General features: G+C 54.2%; 2 protein-coding genes across 5 annotated transcripts in view; one reads left to right on the top strand and one right to left on the bottom strand.

The window, feature by feature from the left end:
* The window catches only part of GOLGA7B (golgin A7 family member B), a 31,152-nt gene extending 25,911 nt beyond the window's left edge, over positions 1–5,241 (top strand). For both annotated transcript variants that reach the window (XM_036336411.1, XM_036336410.1), the window contains 3 exons: positions 1,231–1,383; positions 1,466–1,567; positions 3,287–5,241. In XM_036336411.1, the coding sequence (XP_036192304.1) occupies positions 1,231–1,383; positions 1,466–1,567; positions 3,287–3,400 (369 nt within the window). In that variant the 3' untranslated portion in view covers positions 3,401–5,241. The remainder of the gene's footprint in view (positions 1–1,230; positions 1,384–1,465; positions 1,568–3,286) is intronic.
* Positions 5,242–15,150: 9,909 nt separating this feature from the next.
* CRTAC1 (cartilage acidic protein 1) overlaps positions 15,151–26,473 on the bottom strand; it is a 134,898-nt gene continuing 123,575 nt past the window's right edge. Inside the window, exons 12-15 of one of the 3 annotated variants that reach the window (XM_036336407.1) lie at positions 20,519–20,664; positions 18,793–18,835; positions 16,331–16,474; positions 15,151–15,870 (exon numbers count right to left, since the gene is read on the bottom strand). In XM_036336407.1, coding sequence (XP_036192300.1) covers positions 15,752–15,870; positions 16,331–16,474; positions 18,793–18,835; positions 20,519–20,664 — 452 coding nt within the window. In that variant the 3' untranslated portion in view covers positions 15,151–15,751. The remainder of the gene's footprint in view (positions 15,871–16,330; positions 16,475–18,792; positions 18,836–20,518; positions 20,665–26,473) is intronic. The other 2 variants (XM_036336409.1, XM_036336408.1) reach the window with 2 other exon arrangements.

The raw sequence follows: 26,473 nt of genomic DNA, 5'->3' as shown, positions 1-26,473 counted from the left end.
GGGTGGCAGGGGACAGTGGGGTGTCTGGCAGGACAGTTTGCAGCAGAGTGTTCAGGACACGGCAGCATGGTGGTCAGTGTGGCTGGCGTGGGGCCGGAGTGAGGAGCAGAGTAGGAGACGGGCTCAGCGGGACCCAGGGCCAGGCACTGGAGGGCCTCCTGGATCCTGCCTGGAAATAGATGGACGGCTTGGGGAGCTCTTGATCAGAGCTGCACTGGCTGGGCTGGGGGCAAGGAAGACAGTTAGGAGGCTGGAGCTCCCATCAGTCCTCCCTTGTGGAAGCGGATGATAGTCCTGCTTCTCTGAGGGAAGGATGAGGGTCACAGGAAAGAATACATTTAAAAAGCCTGGCACGGAGACAGTGCCGAGTAAATATTAGCTGTGATGATTACAGCTGCAGGTGGGACAGCTTCCCAGTGGTCTGAACACACAGGACTGTCGTGTTCTGCGTGAACTCTTGTCTAGAAGGAAGTGCCCCTTCCTGGAAAGACACTTCTGAGGTCTCACCCAATGACTCTCATGACATTGAAGTCCCTTCGAAACATGGGGAGCCCCTACCAATTAGGCCTTGAGCTCTCTCTCAGCCATCAAAACAGGGGTGGGGGTGACACAGTCACTGGGATTCTTGTCTAATGCATTCACATTAGGATAGTGTAGGAGTTTCCTGTTTCCAAGGGAAGCCAAGTAGGATTTTTTTAAAAAAAATCTTTATTTGTTTTAAATATTATTTATTTATTTATTTATTTATTTATTTATTTATTTATTTATTTATATTGACTTCAGAGAGGAAGGGAGAGGGAGAGAGAGATAGAAACATCAATGAGGATCGAGTCCACAACCCGGGCATGTGCCCTTAATCGGAATTGAACCTGGGACCCTTCAGTCCGCACACCGACACTCTATCCATTGAGCCAAACCAGCTAGGGCCCAAGTAGCATTTTCATTCCCATTTTATAGATGTGGAAACGGAGGCTAGAGTAGTTAGATCATTAGTCCAAGGTCACATAGCTAGTTGATGGCCAGGTCTGAACCCCAGCTCTCCTGACTTCCAGTCCAGTGCTCTTTTTGCTCCACCGGTGCCTGCAGCCTCTTGGTCTTGCCTGTGTGCTGCCCCCACCCCTGGTGTGGTCCTACCACTCCCCCCACCTCAGCCGGTGACTGTTCACACCCCAGGGAGGCTGACTTGGTCTGGATCTCTGAGCCTCTCTCTCTGACCTTCTCTCCCTCCAGATTGAGCGGCAGCTCTTTGAGGAGACTGTGAAGACCCTCAACGGCTTCTACGCAGAAGCGGAGAAGATTGGGGGCAGCTCCTACCTGGAGGGCTGCCTGGCCTGCGCCACGGCCTACTTCATCTTCCTCTGCATGGAGACCCACTACGAGAAGGTGCTCCCTCCCTGGCCACCCTGCACCCCCTTCCCAGGGCTCCCTGCCGCACCTCATCCTCAGTCGGCCCCTCTCCTTGCAGGTTCTCAAGAAGATCACACGCTACATCCAAGAGCAGAATGAGAAGATCTTTGCCCCTCGAGGCCTCCTGCTCACGGACCCCGTTGAGCGTGGGATGAGGGTTGTATCCTTCCATCTGTTCTGAGTGTGTGTGTGTGTGTGTGTGTGTGTGTGTGTGTGTGGAGCACAGAGCTGCCAACCAGTGGGGTCTGTGGTGAGGCTGCCAGGAAATGGGACCACCCAAGGTTTTTAGGGTGCCTCACATGTCTGGTCACCAACCCTCTCCCTTCACCATAAGTTATTGGTGTTTGTGAATGTCAGGGTTTGCTTTTATTTGTTGAGCTGCATTTACTCAGTGCTTAGCACATGCCAGATAGCATATTCAGTGCTTTGAAACTATGGGTCCACAACACCCACAACACCCCTATAATGCGGGTCACTTATGTCCCTTTATCGATGAGCACACTGAAGTTAAGTCACTGACTCATGGCTTTGAGCCCAGGCCCACTCTTAACTGCAAGGCTGTACTGCCCCTCAGGGAATATGCAAATCTCCAACTACATTTACATGTTTACAATCTATCTATATAAAAGGCTAATATGCTAAGTGTCCCTCCGCCTGTCTGACTGGTCGCTATGATGCACACTGACCATCAGGGGGCAGACGCTCAACTCAGGAGCTGACGAGCTGCAGTGACTTGGCAGTGGCGGTTCTCAGGGTGACGCACCCCGAAACCAGAGAGGAGGGAGCCTAATTCCTCACAGGGCCTGGCACACGCTGTCTACCTTTGGCCATGGGCTATGTTGTTGCTGGGGCACTGTCGGCCCCGAATCTGGTTTACTGCACACTTGCGTTTGAGTTCCACACTGTACAACAGCAACTTTGCAGAGTGCCCTCTCACACTCCAGGACCCCTCGGGGGATGTTGGAGAGCTGGTTTTGGCCCGATCCCTGCAGGCCAGGCTGAGGGACGCCCCCCTGCCGGAGGGACCGTGCTCACTTTGCAGACGCTGGGGAGGGACCACGGAAGGTTGGCTCCAGAGTGTGTCCAGCACATCTCACCCAGTCCTGCCCCACCAGTCACCTTCTAATTAATTTCCTTTCAATGTGCACAAATCCGTGCACAGGGTCACTAGTATCATATAAACCGCCTTAATCCTACATGGGAGGTCCTGTTGTCCCCCTTTCACAGATGAGGAAAACGAGGCCTTGGTGGTGGCTGGCCGAGGGGTGGGTTTTAGGCCTGCTCACTCCACCTGGTCAAGTGTGCACACTTCCCTCCCTGGTCAGCAGCAGCAAGAAGAGAATGGTTAAAAAATAAATTTCAATAGAAAATTGAAAGAGTAAAGAAAACGCAAATTCCAGAGCCTCACATTAACAAAGTCCAGCGAGAGGCGCTTGTTATGACTGAGCCTGTACTATGTGCATTTTACTTCATTTAAGCCTCACAACAACCCCAGGATTCTATTATTATACCCATTTTACAGACATGCAAACGGACAGGCAACAAGTGACTGGTTTAGAGTGAGAGAGGTGGAATTTGAACTCAGGACACCAAAGGCCTCGCACATCCTGTATAATAGCACCACGTCTCCAGGACGGGCTGTCCTGGGATTCAGTAATTAGACACTAGAAAGTGAGCTCCTGATCCTTCTGTGCACCCTCACAGTGCCTGGCCCTGCCCGTCTCCATAACGGAGCTGAGTGTGCAGTGGGGCTCCCTCCTCTCAGGTTCTTACTGTCTAGGAGGCAGGACCAGCTGTGCCTCCTGCTCCCCAGCTGGCCTCCATCAAAGGTTCCTGTCTCCCTGTGGGCAGCTGGCAGCCCTCCTTAACGCTGCCCCAGATCGAGGTCTCCATCTACGAGGACCGGTGCAGCAGTGGCAGCTCCAGCAGTGGCAGCAGCAGCAGCGCCAGCGGCAGCAGCAGTGGTGGGGGTGGTGGGGCGGGGTCCCGGTGACTGGCCGGGACTCCCTGCCGGGAGGTATATGGCCGGACCGAGGGCCTTGCAGACCTGCGGCGGCTGCGCTACCAGAGCACCCGTTTCTGAGTCGTTCTGTGGGCCCACCTGCTCCCCAGGGTGGGCGGGAGGGTGACTGGCCAGTGTTTGCTGCGGGCCATCATCCGCGCACCCTGCCATGGCCCCCGGGGAAGGACGGTCCCCTTCCTGACCTGGCTCCTCCCCATAAGGCTGGTCTGGGTCACACGGAGGCTGGGGTGGGGACAACACAATCTGAACAACCCATTTCTTCTGCAGCAGCTCTCTCAACACCCCGAGAGGGCCCAGGTGTGTTACGTAGAGAATTCCCATCCTGCATGATTCCTCACCCAGTCCCCAGGACACTCTCCCCTTGGGCCCTGCTCCCCATGGCTGACTCCCCGTGTCTGTGCTTCCTGATGCCACCCCAGGCCTCTGCCTGTCTGCGATCCTGCCTCCGCCTAACTTGAGGTCTGGGGAGATGGGAGTGGTCAGACCGTGGGCGCCATGGTGGAGAGCTAGCTATTCAATCCCTTCCTGAACTCCTTCAGACCTGTGGCTCCCTGCCCTCCACCCAAAGCCTGAGGCCACCATGGCCTTGCCAAGAAGCACCCAACTCCCGAGACTCTGTAGGCAACCAGGTGTCGGGCCTGGGACACAGCCTCGGGCTCTGGGGGGTGATGTGGGGTCTGGAGAAAGGCTCCATGGAGAGATGCAGCCTTGGGGGCTCGACCCTCCAGAACCGAAGCCAACTTCCCGAGGTCAGAGCCCGTATGTATGTGAGCATGAGTGGGGGCGCATGTAGGATGAATGTGAGTGCACTGTGTGTGTGGGTGCACGTGTGTGTAGGTGTGTGACTGCATGTGAGTGCACGTGTGTGTGAGTGCACTGTACGTTCCCCCTGGCTGCCAGGCCGATGACCGCCCCTCTCTGCATCCTGTCTGACCTTCCAGCGCAACGGCTGTGGCTGCTTCTCTGCGTGGGCCCAACCTGCCCCCTGTAAATACATGTCCTCAAGCCCCTTGCCCCTGCCCCTGCCCCGTGCCCCGTGGCTGCTAGCTTGGCTCTTCTTCCAGGCCTTTTCCCTACCTGAAAGGTTCTTCTCACCTTCTGACTCTACTGTGTACCTTCTAGCAGAGGAGAAGTTGGGGTTCTAGGAGAGCAGAGCCCACCTGGGGCCTTCCGTGCCCCTGTCCCAGCCCCCATGACAAGACAGCAGGGCCACAGACGCTCATACTCAGCCCGCCCCCACTTCGGGATTCTCTAAGACTAAGTGAGGCTTCTCAGACATTCAAGGGAGCCGGCAACCCGCAGGGAAAAAGGCAAACCTCTTTCTTGAAAGGAAAGAGGAACATCCAGACCGTGGGTCCCTGCTGCCCAGGCTCAGGGTGTCCGTGGGAAGGAGCTGCCCCGTCCGGGTGCCCTGAGGGTGCATGTTGGAGGCTGCCTGCCTCAGTGGCAGGAGGTGCTAGGAGGCGATGGAGAGACCAGCCACTGCAGGCAGCTTTCTGAGCCCGGAGAGGGGCCTGATTGTCTTCGGACACAGGAGCAGCATGTGGGAAGCAGATGCCCACCCAGAGAGCTAGAGAGGGTGTCCCAGCTCCCGAGCCCAAGTGGGTTCTGATCCAGGAGTCGCCCGAGAGAGCTGCAGTCCAGGGGACTCCTCCACAGCCCCCTGACCCCTGACCCCGGCCTGAGCCCACCCTGGCCCACTGTGTGACTGGGCCTTGTGTCTCACCTGTGCCTCTCCAGTGGGATGGCTGGGCACAGGTGATGCGATGGCCTTTTGTTATTTTTCCAATAAAAGGACTTGCTGAGCTTGAGGCTCTGTGCTGCTTCTCCTTGTGAGGGAGGACAGTTCTCTGCCCCAGGATCGCAGGGAGGCAAGGGGAGGGGAGGGGAGGGGAGGGGAGGGGAGGGGAGGCTGCCCACCCACCTCACGCCGAGCAGGCGGGCTGAATGTGGCCTGACGCTGCAGGACGGACCCTGTCATCTTAAGCCTGTGGTCTAGTGGGGAGGCCGCATTCCAGACCCTCTAATCTGCAGCTTATATGGGGCACTGCGGTCTTAGGTGGGGGAACAGGTTAGACGGAAAGCCAGGTCAAAGGTAAGTAGTGAATTAACTCAATAGATACCCATTTCTTGAGCTCTTACCTTGGGTTGGGCCGTCAGGTGTTGGATCGCACATCGTTTAGTTCTAAAGACTAAAAAAGTATGTGGGTGTTGAAACCTAGCAGAGTTGTGTCTTGGACTTCATAAAATAACACTGAACACCTACTGTGTGCCACACACTTTGCTAAAACCATATGCTAAAGCTGGGAGGGGATTTCAAGATCATCTAAATGAGGTAGAATAGAGGCCCAGAGAGGGTGAGTGAGTGGCTCCCGGTCACACAGCTGGTTGATGATGATAATGCCAAGTTTAGAGCCGAGGTCTCCTGAGCCAGTGCTCGCTCTCACACCGAGGGGATGGCACCCAGGTGGAAGTTGCCTGAGGATGCAGGGAGGCAGGGTCACACACGCAAGTGCTTGGGCCAAGAGAGGATCTCACCCAACGTTGGGAACAACAGCTCCAGCCTCTGGGTAGAGGTCTGGGGAGGGGTTCCCTCAGGGTTGTGCAGGACAACACGCTGGGTGGCTTTGAAGCTCATACCTACTGTTTCTGAGGGGCAGCTGGGCCTTTGCCTGAGCCATGGGCAAGCTGGACTCTCGGCCTCTGCTCAAACCTGGGGTGTGTGGAGATTGTTACAATGGAGGCTGTTCCTCCAGGTTCATTGTGTCCGTCCTGTTTGCAACCACATTCTTTATATTGTTAGTAATAATAAAATAATAGTAGCTAACGTTTATTTAGCACTTACTGTGTGCTAGGCACTAGGCTAAGACTCTACATAATGCATCGTTCAATCCTCACAACAACCCTCTATGTTGAGGACTATTATTCCCATCTTACAGATGAGGAGACCGAGGCTCACAGAAGTTAAGTAACTTGCCCAAAGCTACACAGCTAGGAAGTGCTTGGCATTGAATCTAGACAGTCTGGTTCCAGACTGTGGGGAGGATGGTAGATCCAGCTTCAGAGACAAACACCACCCCCTCCCCCTACCCCCCCAGCAGCTTGAGGTCCTCAGCCATCCTAAGGTTAGGGTTTCCCAGGTTCCCAGGGAAGGGCTTGGAGCTGTGCCTGGACTCTGAGGTAGGTCTGGTACCTCCAAGCCAGGAGTGTGGGTGGACTGCACTCCTCATGGACCCCCTACAGGGGCAGCCTGTTGAAGGGCAGTGGCTGGAGCCACCATACCTGGCGTGCTTGCTTTCAGCCCGGCTTTCCCTCTGCTGGCTTAGTTATGGGGGGAGTGGCCTCTCTCCTGGGTCCGGTTGCAGCCTTGTGCCTGCATCCTCCTTGTCAGCCAGAGACAGGCTTTATCAGGCCCCAGGAGCAGAACCTCCTCCGCCCCGCCTCCCACCTTCTGGGCTGCTGCTTCCCCCTCATTATCCGGACTCCACTTTCTGACTTCCTTTGGCCAAAGGCGGAAGGGGGTGTGTTGAAAAAATTCAGTTTACAGAAGCTTGTGGTGCCCCCAAGTGGAGGAATGGTGCACGGTGCCCGGAAATAGGCCCGGGTCAGAGCTAGTACTCAGCTGTGGGTAACTTCCCCAGGACCCCCAACCAGCAGCTTGTCCCACCTGCAAAGACTTTACTGTGGCTTCCAGAGGTTCCGGGCAAAGGTGGAGTCTGGACGCCATGAGGTGAGTCTCCCACAGCCAGCCCTGGGGTGCTGCCTTTCTCCTGTGTGTAGCTGGGAACCCCCACCTCCCTTCGCCACAGCTGCAGCAGTCTCTGCAGGAGGCACCCCCCGCCGGGTTTTGGCTCTACTGCTCACTGAGGACGAAGGCCCCGTGCACTCGGAGTCAGATCTGAACGGGATCTGGCTCCATGACTCTCGCATGCGGTGGAGACTCCTGGGGCCCCGGTTTCCCCAGGTGCACACAGGGATACTAATGCTTCACAGAATTGCTTAGACCAGTGCTGCTCATGCTCGGCTGCAACTGGTGTCATCCGAGGAGCAAGAAAAACTGCCGATGCCAGGCCTTCCCCCCGATTCATTGTTGTGTGGGTGCAGCCTGGGCATTAGGGTTTTTCAAAGCTCCCCTGGAGGTTCTGGGCCAGATGGGTACTACGGGTATTGGGGCGATCACTTAGTAAGTTATATAATGTCCCACCACTGGGTTATACACCTGGAAGGAATATAATATGGTATGCCAAGTGTAATGGAAAAACAAAAAATTATTTTAAAAAAATAAGGCAAGGTCGAGAGCGCCTGGTTTGAGCAGTACCCGGAGCCCAGGAGCTGTTCACAGGCCTCTGACAATGCCTGACACCTGAATGTGGGGTCCATGGAAGCGGCCAGACTCAAACTGAGTGTGAACTCTGCAATCCCACTCATAAAGAATTAGAACACAGGCGAAACCAATCTACGGTGTTAGAAGTCAGGATAGCGGCTGCCCTGGGGGTTGGGGGGAGGGGGCCTGGTGGGCTTCTGGGTGCTGTACCGCATGCTCGTGAGAATCCACTGAGCTGTTCATTTGGGATCTGTGTCTTTTTCTAAACGTCTGATACATTTCAATGTCATTAACTGAAAACGTTCATTGGCTCCAAAACAGAAAAAGAAAGCACAAAATTGAAAGTGTTTTATTACATATCTACAGAAGACAACATGGTGCCAGTCAGCTACAATTCAATAGACTCGTGTATGTGTGTGTGTTTACGCGAGTGGCTGTGGATAGATATGAAAATATTTGGTATGATGAGGGGTGGGATGTCTAAGAGAGAAGGCCCTTAGTGTTTAAGAAAATCTTAACACAGCGCAGGCTTATGCCAGGAGCTCTTCACCGTGACCCTCCTCTCCTGCGCTTGTGTGCAAAACGATGCAGCTTTATCTGGGGAACAGAATCCACAGCTTTCAGGAGATCATCAGGGGTATGTAACCTCCCACCCGCATCCCAGCAAAAGGCTGGACACAACTGGTTTTGAGCGGTGGGTGAGGCCTGGCTGCGAATGTGCCTGGTGTCAGATTCTTCCCTTCCCCTCAGGGTCCGGCCTTCTGAGGTTCCCACAGGACCCTGCTCAGGCGACTGCGGGAGGATCTGTTCCCTTGGCAGCGCCCAGGGCAGACTGTGCCGAGCTCGCAGCTCCTCCTCTGAGGGGCCAGACGAGGGCCTGTCTCTTCAGCACCTGCTGGGTGGCTGAGCCTGGTGGGCAGCGTCCTGGAGCAGTGCCGGGGCTTGCGCTGTCGAGTCAGGGATGACGGAGGAGGTGGGCGAGCGCGAAGGCGGTCAGGGGGCTGCACCGATCGCGGACCCCCAGGACTTCACGTAACTATCCCGGGTCTCGGCTTTGCCATTTGTAAAATGAGAGCGTTATGCCAATGCCTCTTCACAAATGGGAGTGTGTTTCTCCAGCGTCAGAGATTATTGTTATTGCCGAAGTTACACTAGGCCCTCATTATGCAGCGGCCTCATCGTATAGATTTATAGCCAGGTTTCGGATCCTTCCACAGAATAAACAGGCATTTATCCAAGGGTTTGCTGATGCCCTAATATGTGCCAGGAATATTTGCGCACATTAGTATTCCACTTAATTCTCTAACACTCTGCTGGGTGGTTACGCTCTGGTCCTTATTCTATAGGTGAGGACGCTGGTGCCCAGGTGGTTAGGTAGCTTGACCAGCGCCCACAGCGACGAGCAAAGACTTGGACCTAAGTGTCTGACCCGGATCCGCTCTCCTTCGTCCAGTGTCACGGTCAAAGACTCTGCTCTGCCCGGACTGACTCCTACGGACAGATTTCACACCCAAAGGGAAGCATGTGGGCAAATGCTGACACAGAAAAATTAGCTCTGCAGGGCCACGACGGGGCTCGTTTTTTGGGGTAATTCAGGTTATCGATTTCTGTAATGGCAAAGTGATCGGGGGCCAGTTACCACCTGAGAGCAGTGCTGAGCGAGGCCCTGCAGGGAGGTGTGGCACCGCCTACAAGACAGCGTGTGTGTGACGGCCTTCTCTCTGTGCCCAGCTCCCCAGTAACCTCTTGGAGGTCGGGGAGCCTGTCTTACTCATTTCCACCAGCACCCTCGCCCTGTGCCCGTGCCTGTCACAGCGCCTCGCCCTCGGCAGGGGGGTGGGAGAGGCGGCCCATCACAGGCTGGCAGGAAGTGATAAGCACGTTCAGGTGTGTGATCCTCAGGCTCTGGGGGCAATCCCTGTGCCGCCGAGAACAGCTTAGCAGGTGCAGACAGGTGAGTGGTCACTGAGTGATCCAATTCAACGGCAGGTGGTCACCAAATACCTCAATGAAAGGGTAGCCGCAGTGACCCGGGCCGGCCCCTGTGCCGGAAGCTGCTTTCAGTACCGTGGCCGGGGCTGTGACCTGGCGGCTCTGCTCATGATCCCACCTGTCCTGGGAGGGCAGGGAGGACGTGTGTCCCACCCACTCAGCCCCTGCCCGCGCTCCCTGAACACCATGATTCTGAGGTGGGTACATCCTGGTGGGGCTGAGTGTTTTGCCTGGAAAGTCTGGGCCTGGAGTCCTAGAGAGTGACGTACCATAAGCGGATGTATGGACAGGCAGACGGATGGATGGATGGATAGATGGGTGGATAAGTGGATGGATACAGAAGATGACTGATGGGTCAGAGGTGATTGTGAGGGCTGCTTGGCATGAGATGGATGCTCGCAGGCCCTGGAGCGGCAGTGAATGGATGGGTACTGATGGGCCCTGTGCTCCCCAGCGCAGATCCAAAGACAGGGCCAGAGCTCTCCACAGGGAAGATGCTGGGTAACCCGGCCCCCAAGCGAACCCCACATTTGTAACTCTGAGTGATAGATGTGTCTTGTTGGGAAGGATTCTTATCGGTCCAGCATCGCCCCAGTTAGTGACTTACGGGTTCTTGTCAAAGCAGGCGCTGCTGGAAGCAGAACCAGGAGGTTAAAGGGCCTGGAACAGATTTTACAACATTACCTGCATTTTATCAACCCAGGCGCTGCACTGAGCACCTGACATGGTTACCTCACAACAGCTCTGTGAGGTTGTCAGGGCTCTGTTTTTTGGGGAAAGAAACTGAGGATCAAAGAAGTGACACAGCTTATGTGGAGTCCCTTACAGAGTGCGTGGGCAGCGTGTCTGGGATTAAAGCTGGGTCCGTCTGATTCCAGAGTCTCGAGGAAAGAGATAACTTTTTTAAAAAATTTGATTTTAGAGAGAGAGGGAGAGAGAGAAGCCTCAATTGGTTGCCTGCAACCTGGGCATGTGCCCTGACTGGGAATTGAACCGGCGACCTTTTGGTGCATGGGATGACACTCAACCAACACACTGGCCAGAGAGGAAAGAGATAATTTTAAGGATGGGGGAGGGGGAAGGAGAGAGGGAGGGAGGGTGTAGGATTTCTGGCTGTGCTCCGAGGCCTAGGCATGGCTCCTCTGGCCACGTGATGGGCACGGACCCGACTCTGATTCTGGGTTAGCACAGGGGAAGAACAGGCGCTGCCCCCATGCACCTGAGGCTGTGACACCATTGTGCTTGGGAGACACTGAGCTTTCTGGACGGCGGGCCAGGAGGTGCCCGGGGCAGGAAGGAGTCGGATTCCCAGCGAGGCTGTGTCCTCGAGAAGTCACTACTCCTTTTGGGGGTTCAGTTTCCTCATCTGAAAAGGATGGGGCAGGAGTAGAAGACTTTTCAGGTGCCTCTGGATTTAGGGATGGCCCAGGGCTGGGTCTCCAGGGCACGTGGTTCCCTGCAGTGACTCCTGCTCCATCAGCCGTAGATGCCACACCCTCCCTGCTCAGTGTACCTTGTTTTATGACTGTTCTCCCTGGGAATGGCTCGGCCTGAGAACTGAGCTGAGCACACACAGTAACTGCGAGGTGGGTGTTACCCTCATTTTACAGATGAGAAAACAGGTTCAAGGACAGCTCACCCACTTGAAGTCTTTGCTCAAAGGCCTCCTTCTCAGCGCCCTGACCCACCCTATTTAAAATGGCATTCGGGCCTCTATCCCATCACTCCCGACTTGCCTTAACGCTGCTCTCCCTGACCCCCTTCTGATACACCATATACTTACTGTGCTGGTCAGTGCCTGCCACGAGTGATCGGAGCCGTCAGGAATCGTTGCCCATGCTGCTCACAGATGCATGTCCCCAGCCAGCCAGTGCGTGCCGAGTGACAGCTGGTTAGATAACTTGCTCCGGTGTCAGTTACCTGGAGGTGGCTGCCCGTAAGGCTCAAGAACACAGGCTTTGGAGCCAGACAGTGTGGGCTCGAATCATAGCTTTTGCCACTTAGTCATGCGACCTTTGCAACATATTTGTTTCTGATCCTTATTTTCTTTGGTAATAACATAGACTAATAACATGTCTCTCCTAGGATGGATGTGAGGATTAATGGAGATACATATGGAAAGTTCTTAGCATATGGTAGGCATTCCACGAATGTTAGCTTCTTTCCCCGAGGAAGGTTGCTTTTTCTCTTCTTGCTTCTCATTTTTCTCTGACGGTTGACCCTTTTGACCAGTTTGCTGTTCAGCCAGTGGTTCCTTAAGAGGACAAGCCGTGGAAGGAGGGGCTGGCGTTATCTGTGGAATTAACCAGCCCATGCTCCCTCGCCCTCCCTCTCCCTCCTTTCACGAGGTGCCTGTTGCCAAGGAGACGTAGCATCAGCCCTGACAGAATGTGGCTGGGGTCTGGCCCACATGGAAGGAGAGGGACAATGGCTGACCCTGGGGAGGTTTGCCTCCTGGCTGACAGTGTGGGTGGGGCATCATCCTGGAATCTGCTGGAAAAACCCAGCTGGCTCCCTGAGAAAATAAAGTTCATCCATCCATCTCCATGCAGCTCTGGTGGGGCTGCAGTCCAGTGGTGCTGGTACGGTGTAAGGCCCAGACCCTGGGAGGGGGCCATAGCAGCCAGAGTGACACATAATCAAACTCCTGGCCCTCAGAATGGCACCTCCCCAGAGCAGGGCTGGCAACCGAGTAGATGCTCGCGGAGGCCCTGCGGGTGACTCACAATCCTGTGTCCACGAAGGCTGGCCAAGGTGGCCCAGTGAGAGAACTCAACACGGGTACTGCCATCTCTTCTTGCAGCTCAAACGAGACCGTGGGGAGACCGTCTCAGATCCCAGGGCCTCCAGGGGCTCCATTCCTTCCTTCCTTAGCAACCCATCCCTTGACCCTGGGCAGCCTGAGAGATGGTGGCTTTTGCCTAACCGGTTAGCCACCCCACATGGAGAAGGAAGAAGCAGAGGTCAGAGCACAGGCTGGGGCTGGACTGCCCTGATCGGGCCTTGCCACTGTCTGTCCCAGTCGTGTGACTCCAGGCAAACCACTCAGCATCTCTGCAACTTGCCTCTGGGGGTTGTTGTGAGGATGAAACGGGTTGACTCTTGTAAAGGGTTTAGAACCGGTACCGACCCTCCGAGCTCACTGAATGTAAGCTATTGTCATTTTACAGGGTACATTCCTGGGAAGAGCAGTATTTTTGGGCAGAATGAAAATGGAATTATTTTTATTATTTGGTTTTTCTTGGGGGAAAAAAAGGACGTTCTGGCAATGCTGGCCCACCTTCCGGTTCTGCTGGAGTGAGTCCTGGCTGCCCGCTTCCGAGAGGCTCAGCTCTTGCATCGGCATGGGCCCTCCCAGGCCCATTCCATTACTTGTCAGCCCCAAGGCATTCAATACTTCTGTTATAAACTCAAATCCAGCATAAGCCAATAAAGATGTCAGGAGTGGGGCTAGGGGGTAAAGGAAAGACTGAATTGTCTGTGTTTAGAAGGGGAAGGCAAGAGTTTGGGCCCCCAAGGGCCTCAGAGGAGGGGGCGTTAGAAGAAAGAGGGGGATGGGGATCCTGAGCCTCATAGCTTGGATGCTGTTCTGTGCCCACCCATCTGGGACTGGTTCAGCACAGAACAGTCCATGTCCTGGACTGAGGCGCTGGGCTCCTGGCCCACTGGGGAGGCCTGTTATTTCAGAGCAGATAATGTTGAGCTGGTTCACTACCCACCTGTCCTCTGTATCTTTTAGCCTCATATTTCTCCCAACACAAACATCTTGGGGTCAGGGGACTTGGCCACACATTGGAGGGACCTTGTCATATTCTTCATGGGGGCGGGGAGATGGAGGCTGACGATTTCACACAGGAGGTTCTCAATGAATGCTTGTGAAATAAATATATGAACGAATGCAGACAGCTTGCTTTCTGGTATAGCAACCCCTACACTAGAGCTTTTAGAAAGCCCCCCTGAGTCCCATTCCTATCCCATGCGCTGGGCTATGGTTGGAGGAAGGCAGTGTGGGGACAGCAACTTACCACCGTATGCCAGAGCCTAGCTCAGCACCTGGCACACAGTAGGTGTTCAACAAACATTTGATGAATAAGTGAGTGAATGAATGAATCTAATGAAAAGCCTCCAGGATACTGTGGTTGTGCTCTTAAGAGCTGGAGAGATTTTGAACTCCTTAGTAACTCATCTGGCGTCACTGGCCAAGTAGGATAAAGCAACACAAATATGCCCTCTTGTAAGAAACTCCAAGTGCGGGGATCCGTGGTTACTGCCGATAAGCCGTCCTCGGGAGTTTGCTGTCACCCTGAATCGCGGACGTCCTTGGCAGGCCGCCTCACTAGCTGTCTTGTCCCTTTTACGGGTGTTGTGTGTGCGGCCAGTCAATGGACACTATTGTCTTGTCATTTACCATTGCATTTGGAGCCATCACCTCTGTGGGTTTTGGGTTTTCCTTATCTTATATCTTAGATCCATTTGTTTGTTTCTAAAAAGGCAGCATCTTGCGGGATATCTCGGGAATAGTCTGAACAGTGACAGGGCAGTCTGTTACCCCCCCACCCCCACCCCGACAAGACGGTGTGTGGGAGAGGGCTCTGGTTCTGGCTCGGAGACCAGCTCGCTGTGACCTTGGGCAGAGCACTTCATCGCGCTGAGCCCCATCTCTGGCGCTCTTTGAGATTTTAATTCTATGTCAACATTCAGGAGTGGGCTTCCCGGAAGTGGAGTGATTTTTAAGTTGATGTACGCTTTTCTGTGAAATTGTAGCTATTTTTACTGAAAAACTTTTCTTTTAAGCTCCTGTGCTGAGTGTAAAAACAGCACTAGCTACAAGGCATTCATAGTTTGTGATTTATTTGGAGTATTAATATTATATCAGAAAATGGTAGTTTTTTGGTTAAATATATTTTTAAAAGGCTTCTGCATTCTTAAGTGTGATTTTATTATGTCTTGGGATAACTTTTCTTCTCCGTGAAGAATAGATCTGTGATTAATAATGAACTTTCACACCGAGGCTGGCCATATTGCAGAGGAGACCAGGTTGCAAGGTTCTTTCTAGAACTCAGGGTAACCTGAGACAGCCATGCCTGTGTCCAGCCACACACTGAGGTGTCTTAGGGACACACCAGCCCAATTCTTACTTCGATGAGGAAAACCGAGGCTCCGAGTGGAGAACTGGCTTTCCCCAGGTAAAAGGCCTAGGATATGTCTGGATCTTGATTATCCCACATTCTGTACCTGGTGCAAGCCCCGTCGCCCAAAGGTGAGCATCGATGCACATGCCCAAACCATTGTTCACGCCCAGGGACACGTTCCCTGTCTCATGATTGGCTTTCCAAGCACCACATGATGGAAGGGCTGCTGCTAAGCTGGCACTCCAACCAGCATCGACTTTGCCCTGGACACATTTTTTCCCCTACCAGCTAGGCAGACAGTTTATTGGCATAATTTCTCCAGAAAGAGGCTGGAAGACTTAGTAAGTTCAAACTTTAACATTTTTATCAAGAATCCCAAAGGGCCACCCTTTTCTCCTCCCATTGCCACCACCAACCCCCATCAGGCGTTCTCTACGCTAGGAAGTCAGGGCGCACAGAGCAGAACAGCACAGGCCAAACCAGCAGGCACATGATACATCATCGAACCAACGGAGCAACCGCCACCTGAGAGCCAGCTTTGTGAAGGGCAAGATGAGCCGCTCAGGATACAGGAGGATACAGGAGAGACAGGACTATCTGTATTCTTCTAGAGTGAGGGAGGCTGGATTGGGGTTGAGGGGGAGACTTTCCTTCCCTGTTTTCTCAGAAACAGGCAAAGAAAGGCTTCACACACAACTAAGGTTACACACATATCAATGTTTCCAAATTCCCTTTTCAAAGATGGCCGCCCCGCTGTCCATTCAGAGAGAGCTTGCAGCAGAATCTCGGGGCGTGGAGAGAGAGACAGGCAGCAGGAGAAACTTAGTTTTCCACAAAGGTTGTTGGGTTTTTTTTTCCCTTTATTGTTGGAATTTAAAATGCATAGAACTGAAGGCAAAGTCCAAGGCCTAGAGAAAGATATGAGGCCCGAGAGAGAGGCTCTGAGATTCTAAAGGCGGCAGAAGGATACCCACCTAAAAAGGCCACTTGAGCTGCAAAAAAGGATGGAGCAGAGATAGAAAATGGGAAAAAGAGAAAAGGGGTGGGGGTGGGGCCGGGGAGGGGGAAGGTGTTTGGGAGGAAGAAGACAAATCAATACCAGTTCAGAAATTCAGGCAAAGATACGGAGTAGGAGCTAGTTTAAACCCCAGGTAAGAATAGGTGGGCTGGCCTCCAGGTAAGAGCATTTGTTTTAGAAAATGTGAGAAGGGAGAAATAAGAAGAGCAATGGCCGGAGAGCACAGCACCCAGGGGCCCTTCAGTTGGTGGCAGTAGTGGTTGAGCTTCTCCAAGACTCTGTCATGTCTTCCTGGAGACTCAACAGGGGTCTAAGGAGACTCCATCCAGCCAGGAGAAGGCAGGGACTGGGGATCCTGATCTGGGGCCTCCCCAGAGCTCCCTAGCAGATGGCAAAGTCTTTTTGCTACTGAACTGTGGCCGGGACTGACTCACCCACACAGGCTGTGCCATCTTCGTTGGGCTCGTAACCCCGACTGCACTTCTTGTTGGTCCGACATCTGTAGCTTCCGTATGTGTTGACACACACGGGCTTGTCTCGAGGGCACACGAATGGGAACTGGATGCATTCGTTGGTGTCTGAAAGGGAAGAGAATCACTCACTCAGGAGGGCGTAGGTCCTTGCTCAGGCTCTGCTGTTCCACCCACTCTGTGACTGGGACATGTCCCTTATCTCTGGGCCTCAACTTCTTCACTTCAGTCCCCTTGGCTGACTCCTACTATGCTTGACCTCTACATGTTAGGGGTGCTCAGGCTCAGTCCTGGGTCTTCTATCTACCATACTTTATCTAGGTGGTCCCTTCATACATGAATGATTCCAGACTTCCTATCTCCAGCCACAACCTCTCCCTGGGGCTCCCGACTCATGAATGTGTCTAACATGCATCTTAAACTTAGTAGGTCCCAGATGGAACTTTAGATTCCCTCCAGTCCTCAAACCTCTTCTGCCCCCTCTTCCCACCTTCCCTAACTCAAGCAGAAACCAGTGATACCCAATTCTTTCTTTTTCCTTATCTCTGCAGGCAATGTAACAACAGATCCCATTAGTTCTGCCCCTACGGTATCCCCCTTGTCTGTCCACCTGCTTCTCATTCTCATTCTTCTGCCACCAGCCATTCCCAGCCAGCACCGTCTCTTGCCTGGATTTCTGCAGCCGCCTCCTGACTGGCCTCTTGGCTTCCACGCCTCCCTCCAATCCAATCTGCAATTTGGCAGCCAGCGTGATCTTTTGAAAGTGTGACCCCGCCATGCTACTCTCCTGTAAACTTTGCAGGCCCTTAGAGCAAAGTCCAGACACCTTTCCGGGGCTTCAAGGCTCTGCCGGACTTGGATCTGGCTCCTCTGTCCTCTCTGGGCGCATCGGCCTCCTTCCTGTTTCTCTGACATTCCAAGCCTTTCACCTGCCTCGTGGTCTTCGCTCTTCCCTCAGGTATTTCCATGGCCAGGCCCTTCTCATCCTTTAGGTCTCAGCTCAAAGGTCCCCTCCTCCGAGACCCGTCCTGACTACTCTGTCTAGAACAGTCTCCATAGAGCTCCTTGCTTAACGGGTTCTTAACTCGTCTAGTCCAGCTATTGGGTCACGAGTGATGGTCTGTTTCCCCCGACTGGGATGAACACCCTCCAGGGGAGGTGCTTGGCCTGCATTCCCAGCTCCCCACATGGGCCCAGTGTGGGGGAGGCACATATATGTCCACTGGAAAGTGAAAAGGAAGAGGCGGCTGGATTGGTGATCTCACAGGGACCTTCCAGTGCCCAAGGAAGGTGCTGGAATTTCTGCGTGTGTGCACCGTCCGTTTGGAGTGGCTAGAGTGGGGACATGGAGAGTGGAGGGGACTCCTTTTCTCCTCAAGCCTCTTAGAGCCCTCCTCCTCCACTTTCTCACCTGTGGTCATTTGTCCACACAGTGCCCTCCAGCGGAACACTTTCTCCCCTCTCTTGGCCTGGCAAACTCCTCATCACCCCTCAGGTCTCAGCTTAGACCTTGATCTCCTGGGGCATCTTCTTGAACCCTCCTTAGACTGGTGTGGGCCCCACCTCTTTGCCACCTCACAGCCCCTTCCCTCCCCCACCCCAGCCTCTCACACTCTGTGGGCATCGCTGTTAACTCGTGCGCCTTTTCCATGAGCTCTAACCCCTGGAGAGGGACTATCTGTCGTGTTTACTCTTGTATCTCAGTAGCAAACACATCTGCCTGGGCGGGCGGACATCTGCAGGGGGGACTTGGGAAGGATGCTTTCTGAGGGCTGAAAGGCAGAAGGCATCCTTGATCTGACCCCTTACTGTCAGCCAATGGGATGGAAGACATCTGTGAGCCTTCTGGATGCCGAGCCTCTAGGCTGCCCACCTCCCACTCCAGTCCCTGGGGGACTTCCAGGCCACCGGACCTTCCCAGAGCTGCCTTCCTGGCAGTGCCACAGCCACCTGCCCACCTCCGCCCATACTGCTCAAGGCTGCCACCTCTTTGTACTGAGACCATACCCCACACCCTGGTTTGCTCCAGTGCCCTTGCTGCTCCACCGGTGGCCAGGCTGAAAATGCCAGCTCTCCACGGGGCCCTGTGCCAACCCAGCCTCCACCGCCCCCAGCAGTCAGGCCTCCCTGTGAGCACTGTCCAGGCCGTGGTGTGTCTCATGGCCATTCTCTCTGTATTCATGGCACGGAAGCTCTGCCAATTCCCAGAACTGTGGTGATTCAGCCTGCTGGTTGCTAATGTCGCTCCCACCTCAGTGAGTCACTTGGCTGTTGTCTTGGCATCTGGAGCCCCAGGGACAAACAATAGGCTCCCCTCCCCACTTTCTACCCCTGTCAGCAACCTGAGCCTTGCCAGGACTCAGGTGGACCGTCCCCAGGGAGATTCTGGCCTCTGCTCCATCCCCCGGTGCCTGCAGGCAACTCACCCATGCAATGGCCGTTTTCCTGCTGGGAGAATCCTTGGCCGCACTGCAAAGTGGGCAGAAGCAGAGACACTAGTGAGTTGAGAAGATGGCATCTCAGGCCCTATCACAGCCACAAAGCAGCTGCCACCCCGGCCCCAGAAGGAGGGATGTTCTTAGCTCAGGGCCTGGAGGGAGCCCCTCCCTGCCAGGACTCCTTCCCTGGCACTGAGAATAGGACACTGGGGAAGGCCAAGAACAGATTCTGTCCAAACTCCTGTTCATTCCCCTCATGTGGGACCCACATGTCTGAGCAGGGACAGGTAACAGAAACGGGTCCTTCTGTGGCCTTGCCCTGAGATCGAGGCTGGGTCTCAGTTGAGGCAAAGGGTAATGAGGGTTGGGAGAAGCTTTCTGAGGTGTCTGCTCACTCCCCACACCCTCTTCTCTGAGAACCTTCCCCACTCACAGGGGTGGCACCTGCAAGCCAGGCTCCCCACCTCCCCCCATCTCTCTGGGCAAGGCCAGCTGGACCAGGGGTGGGCATCCCAGCAGGAGGGATGAGTCAAAGACGCTGTGGCTAGAATCTGAACTGAGGCTGAGACGGATTTGGAAACAGACTTGGGGACTCCAGGCTGTGGGGGCTTTGCTGTGTCTATATAGGGGTTTTGGGGGCAGCAGACTGGTAGCAGGTCAGGGAGACTCAAAACAACACTCTACACAAGACAGAAAATGTCAGCTGTCAGCACCGAGGGACAAGGGTGGGGCGTGGGGATTATTAGGGAGGGGTAATGACCTCCTCACCCACAGGCCAGTGCACTAATGACAAAGGTCCTTGAGGTCCTGGGGCGCAGGCCACTGAGCTACATGGTTCCTGCTCACCCTCAGCTTTCCATGGACTTTGTGAGCTCCCCTAGAAGTTTCCTTAGAGGTCCCCTCTTCGGTGTGAATTTAGGTGGGTTCCTGTTATTTGCAACCACGTGACCGCCATCAGAGTTGGAATCTAGAGCTCTTTTTCCAAGAGCTCCCAGAGGCCCGACCCCACCCTCAGAACTAAGACAAGGCTTGTCAGATATTTGGAAAGAGCTGGGAGGGAAGCAGGAGACCTGGAGTCAATTCTTAACTCTGCTCCCAATTGGTTGTACAGCCCGGTGGGTTCTCCCACTTGGTCTCAGTTTTCCTCCTCTGTAGAATGGGTGCAAAAATACTTGTCCTGCCAATACCCCCGGATGTCTGTGAGGAGCAGAAGAGATGTGCATGTGGTACTATTGTGCAAACTACAAATGGTGGGATCATCATGAAGCCTGCCCTTCGCTAGGATTTCCATCGTTCTAGAGCAGTGGTTCTCAATCTTCCTAATGCCGCGACCCTTTCATACAGTTCCTCATGTTGTGGTGACCCCCAACCATAAAATTATTTTCGTTGCTACTTCATAACTGTAATGTTGCTACTGTTATGAATCGTAATGTAAATATCTGATATGCAGGATGTATTTTCATTGTTACAAATTGAACATAATTAAAGCCTAGTGATTAATCACAGAAACAATATGTAATTATATATGTGTTTTCCGATGGTCTTAGGCGACCCCTGTGAAAGGGTCGTTCCACCCCCAAAGGGGTCGCGACCCAAAGGTTGAGAACTGCTGTTCTAGAGGCAAAATCTGCAGATTCCCAGGAATCCAGCTGCAGCCCATGGGTTTGTGGATGAGGCCTCTTTTCTGGCCATCAGGCCCAGATGCCTTTCTCACCTGCAGTGGGGCTGGGTCTTGAAGTCTGTCCTCATCCCGGGGGTAGGGGATCTCTAGCACCGAGTTCATCTCCCCGCTGGCCACGTTCCGGCTGGCCACCTTGCCATCCGGCCACGTCACCTCCACGCTGCTGGCTTCATCCTTCCCTGAGGGACAGAAGGAGAAGAGGTCAGCAGCAGAGGAGAGCGGGAGGGGGTTCTCGTTCATTTCCTCATTCACTGAATAAAAAATATGAGTTGAGCATTGTTCTAAGTGCCGGGGGAGCCGCGAACGTGCAGAGTCCAGCAGCACTGCAGTGACGGTGCCGTCCCGTCTGTGCCGTCCAGCACGGCGGCCACTAGCACATGGGCTGTGGAGCAGGGAAGTGGGGCTAGTGTAAGAAGGAACCGAATTTTAAATTCGATTTAGTTTTAATGAAGTTACACTGAAATAGCTCCTCCGGCTAGTGGCTACCCTATTGGACAGTGGCACGCTAGAACTTTCAGTGGACAGGCCAGTCAGCAGGAGGCTGTTTTTGGGAGAGGGTAAAGCCTGGTGATGAGCAGCTGGCTGTGGAGTCCTGGGTTCGAGTCCTGGCTGTACCACTTACCTGGGAGGTTGGAAAGAACACGGTGGGGTGGCTATCTGGGAGACCTAGGGACATAGCCCAGCTCTGCAGCTGACTTGCTGCATAATCGGGAGCATGTCACATATTTATCTTTATATTTGTACTAGTAGCCCTGCGCATGAATCTGTGCACCAGTAGCTTGCCAGTAGCTCACTGCCGCCCTCTAGTAGCTCTCTGCCCGCTGCCCCGCCCTCCTGTAGCTCCCTCCCCCCATAGCTTGCTGCCTTGCCCCCTCCTGTAGCTTTCCACTGCCCGCTTGTAGCTTGCTGCCCCACTCTCCTGCTGATCCGTGATCTGGTCGTTACACTTCACGGCGTAATGACCATTTGCATACAACATCTTTATTATATAGGATTTATATTTATGCTTATATTTATGTTTATAGCCTGCTACGGGCAAGGCTCTTTTTGTCACTGGGGAATGTCCTGGTTTTCAGAGAGCTTCCATTCTAGTTGGGATAGACAGGCAAACAGATGAACAAGTAAATAGTGTCAGCTACTGACAGGTTCTATGAAGAAAATGAAAACAGGGAAATGAAGTGAAGAGGCACTGGGGTTGGCTGGGCTCGGGGTCGTCGGGGATGGGGTCTCGGGGAGAAGGCATCTGAGCTGAGCTCTAAATAAGAGCTGAGGCGCTTAAGACCCAGAAGGTGGCCGGCACAGGAGCAAGCCCACGCTGCGAAGCCGAGACGTGGACAGACGCTGACAGAGAAGCTCAGAGAACATCCCCGCTGCATCCATCGCACCCATCCACGGAGCCGTGCATTACATCATTGGCAGAAAACAAGTTGGAGAGATTTGTCAGGTGTTTAGGCATTGTCAGAACCGGCCCGGCTCCCTGCTTACGGCGCCGTGGCAAGGTCAGGCTAATGGTGATGGATTGGGGTGGAGAGGAGAGGGAGCTGGGCCTCGCCTGCGGAGAGAAGCTGTTCTAGTCAGTTCCCTGGGGAGGAGGGAGGGGGAGAGGGTGCTGCCCCTTGTTATCACCCACCCACGCTGACCGGATGTGGGCGGCTGCTCAGGAGTCCACACTCTCAGACACTCCCCACCCCACCCCCAGCATCACTCGTGGGCTGAATACATAATGTGTCACCCAACGGAGGCGCTCCTTTCCCCTTAATGTCTACAGACACTGAGAAAACAGGTGGGACCGAAAAGGGCCTTTGAGTTGATAGTAGCTTTGGTCAGCCTTGTCCATCCAGGGATTTTACAGTGGTAGATACTCTGGGGCAGAGGGTAGTTTGTGAAACATCTTCCTGTATACAAAGGGCTCCTGTGTTTCAGAACAGGCGTGGGAGCCACGCCCAGACTTTGGGGAGAGATGCTGTGTAGACTCCTGTGCAGCCGTGGCTCTGGGGTGGGGCTGAGGCCGCGTGGGGTGCAGGGAGGCCCAGTCTCCCCGGAACCTTCCAGCTGCCCTGCTGCTGTGCTTCCGGTAAGTGAGGGCAGGGGCCAGCTGCCACCCTGGAGGGTCAACGCGAGCGGCCCCTCCTCTGTGGGCAGGTGGGCAGCCGTGCCAGCCGGAAGCTCCCAGCAGGAGCAGAGACGCCCGCGCGCAGTGCGGCTCTTCTTCCCACACAGATCCTCCCTCCCAGGCCGCCCTCGGGCTCCGGGGTTTGCTTTATTCAGCTGGAGGCAGGTCTCAGAACCCCTCCACTGCCCCACCCCCTCATTCTACAATAACTCCTCTCGGGGAAGGGGGCAGAAATGGGGGTGGGTGGCAGCGACAGACTTCTTTTGGGTTTGAAGCAGTTTCTGGAGGCTCTGGCATTTGCAGGGTGTGCAGTGTCCTTATGTAAAAAGTAAACATTTTTCCATTAAAAAAAAAAGGGAGACAAAGAGAAGCAACTGTTTGTCACCTAAGCCAACAGAACAGCTCCATGAATACATCTCCCAGCCTGGCTGAGGTGCCACAAATAACTCAAAAGAGTCGCCAAATATTCATAGATGATCACAAATTTACATCCTGGGTTTGCTGCACATATTTCTGAGTCCTGCTTCCTTCCTTCCTCCAGGCCCAGGGTGGGGCCAGGCTCTGAGATAAGAAAGCCGGGAGAGCACATCTCTGTGGGACTTGCCGGTGATTATTTTGCTGACTGGGGCCTCAGTTTTTCCATCTGCAAGGTGGGGGTATGACCTGAGCTCTAGCACTTCACGGAAGCACAGTTCTTCCCTGGACTGTGAGCCCTGCCCCGGCTGTCGCCTTCAGCATCTCCACCCTCGTCATCTCAGATATGGGGCACCTTGCAGTTCCCAAAGGGCTTTCACTGTTGGCAACAGTATAAGACAATATGTTCCCCAAACTCAACCGGGTGACTCTCCGAGTTAGCACCTCAGATCCTCATGGCAGCTCCATGAGGAAGGTACTAGTTTTACAATTTCCACTTTAGAGTGCAGGGAGCTGAGACTTGGAGAGGTGACGTGAATTGCCCAGCTACCCAGCTAGGGAATGTGTGATCCCCAAACCCACACCTGCTACACCCTGTTCTACTGGCCAGCCCACCCCACAGCCAGCTGAGCATCATCCAGGGTCTGGGACTCAGCAGGAAGGAGACAGACCCTGGCCCCGCCCTGCAGGACCTGAGTCCTGGGCGGGCAGTGATTATGTTATGAGCAGCCGAGAAAGTGCAGCCGTAGCCTGGGTACCACCAGGCGAGAGAGGCGGGTGTTAATAGTCGTTTCAATTAGGTGCTGTAGGAGCGTGAGAGTTGGTGAGGCAGCGAAGGAGAGGAAGGAGAGGAAGGAGCGTGCCAGGTGGAGGTGCAGCACGGGCAACGGCATGAGGTGTGGCAAGGGCCTGTGCGCCTGACGGTCAGGAGAAGTTCAAACTGGGGGAAGCAGAGCCTGAGAATGTGTATTGGGTGGGGTCGGTGGGAGAGGAGACTGGGAGGGGACTCTGGAGCCTTCACATGTGTGGCCCACTTGCCCCCTCCCAACGACTCTGCAAGGGGGCGTTTTATCCCCACTTCTCAGATGCAGACACTGAGGCTTGGCGAGGTAAAGTGAGCTGCAGGGGTCCGTGCTAGGACTGGAAACCCAGGCCCTGGCCCTCAGGCCTGGCTGTTCCCTCTGCCCCAGACATTGCCGACTTCATGCAGCTGCACAGCCAGGGTTCCCCCAACCCCCAGACACTGCATGGGGCGGCCTTTACGTGGCCTGTATGCCAGGCCTGTGGGTCTGCGAGCAGAGGTGGCCCCATTAACCAGCCACAGCCCTCTGGCAGCTTTGAAAGGACAGAGGCCAAGGAGGCACAGAGAACTGTGCTTTTCAGAAGAATCACAAGTGAAGCAGATGGTGGGAATACAGTTGGCGGAATATCTTTGCACTTTAATAAAGCGATTTTCATGTGGGCCACTGAATTTTCCTTCCCTAAATGAGCACCAGCCGGCATGAAGGCAGCTCTGAGTCACTTGCAAACAACTCGCTGAAAGGAAGGCGGTGTGTGTGTGTGTGTGTGTGTGTGTGTTACCCTCAATGCTCGAGGTGGGCTGGCCGAGTTGGGGAGCCCCTAATGGAGGATGGCGGGGGGGAGCAAGTAGATTATTGGTATTTGTTTTCATATTTTGGGTTTTGTTGAGCTGCCTCAGCCCTCTGCTAGCTAGGAAATGAAGACCCAGTGTGTGGGATACGCAGGAGTGGGTGTGCAGAAGCAAGCGGGGGCACTCAACAAGGGCTGTGAGTGGAAACACTTATTTATGAGCCTGGTGGGCCCTCTGCACCAGGAGGAGCAGGGAGAGGCCAGGGGCCCACTGAGCAGGGGTGGCTGGGGTGGAGGCTGATGCCTCCAGAAGGGACAGTTCTGCAGAATGAAGCAGAGAGCGCTCTGTGCAAGAGTGGGCCCTCTGAGAACCCCCTGAACAATGAAAGATCCAGCAAGGCACCTGAATTTTTATGGTGTGATTCCACACAGCCCAGATCCTCTGGATTTGAGAGTACATGGGAGGGTCGGAGAACCTGAGTCCTCTAACCACACACAGCTCAGGGCTGACTGAGCAAGGCCTGCAGCTCCTGCCAGTGCAGAGATGAGCTGGAGAATGTGCTGGTGCGGGGGGGGGGAGAGGGGGTGTGAGGAGAAGGAAGCACCCAGAGGCTGTCTGCTGAGAGGCTCACGTATGCACCCACATACATGTCCACATGCTCATCACCCCTGGCTGCAAAGTCAGGAGGAGGCGGGGTGATCCATGGAGGGAGGGAGGAAGCAGGGGCAGGTGGGGTGAGCAGGCACATTGTGAGTGCCGGAAGGGGAGCTTCCTGCCAGCCTCGCCCCTTAGAGACCTTTGCCTTCAGCAGAGCTTCAAGCCCCACATCTACTCGGTACTTTGCACCTTTAAGGCAGGACTTTCTTGCCTTCACGCTCTAGACATGCCCCTTCTTACCCCAAACATCACAAAACAAACTGCTCAGGATTGAGAAACGTCAAACTATCCATCAGTAGGGGACTTGCTAGATAAATTATGAATGCTTCCACACAATGAAATACTGTGCAGCAAAAAATTAAAAACAGAGCTGCCATCCGATCCAGAAATCCCACTTCTGGGTGTTTAACCGAAGAAAACAAAAACACTACCTCGGAAAGGTATATATATGCACCCCTATGTTCATTGCGCATTATTTACAATAGCCAAGAGATGGAAGCAAACTAGATGTCCATCAATCGCTAATAAATAAAGATGATGCATCACACACACATTGTGGAATATTATTCTGCAGTATAAAAGAATGAAGCCTTGCCATTTGTGACCACATGGATGGGCCTACAGGGTATTACGCTAAGTGAAGTAAGTCAGACAGAGAATGACAAATACTGTACCTGGTAGCCCTGCTAGTGGCCCTGGGCTCCTTCAAAGCGCCCCCCCGCCAACCTTGCTTGGGCTTTCCCAGTTCTCTAGACCTGCTCCATCCCACCTGCCCTCAGCCTGGCCCTGGTGCTCCGACAGTCTGACCCTGGCCTCCCTTTCCAGGCTCTGCTCCCACCAGACCATTCCCATTCTGTGGACTCACTGAGTACCCCCTTTTCTGGGCCTTTGTTCAAGCCAGCACTGCCCCTGGAATGCTCTCCTCAGCCCCCATCCACACCCTCTAAACTCCCACCATCCTTCTAGACCTAGTTCCAGGCCCAGGTTCTTGGGAAAACTGCCCAGAGTAAAACGAATGTCTCCTTCCCGGGTCCTCTCACAGCCACTGGGCCAGGATGATGGCTCATCCGAGTCTGCTTTGTACCGAGTCCCTGTGTCCATCTGCTTCTCTCATGGACTGTGAGCTTGGAGGGCAGGGAGCCTTTCTTCTTCGTCTCATCTGTCTCTTTCCCCGTCTCTGTGTCTCTTGGTCTCCCCCAGGCCCTGTCTCAGT

The sequence above is a fragment of the Myotis myotis genome, unplaced genomic scaffold (assembly GCF_014108235.1).
Source record: "Myotis myotis isolate mMyoMyo1 unplaced genomic scaffold, mMyoMyo1.p scaffold_m19_p_15, whole genome shotgun sequence".
NCBI lineage: Eukaryota > Metazoa > Chordata > Mammalia > Chiroptera > Vespertilionidae > Myotis > Myotis myotis.
This window is presented reverse-complemented; position numbering and strand designations above follow the sequence as displayed.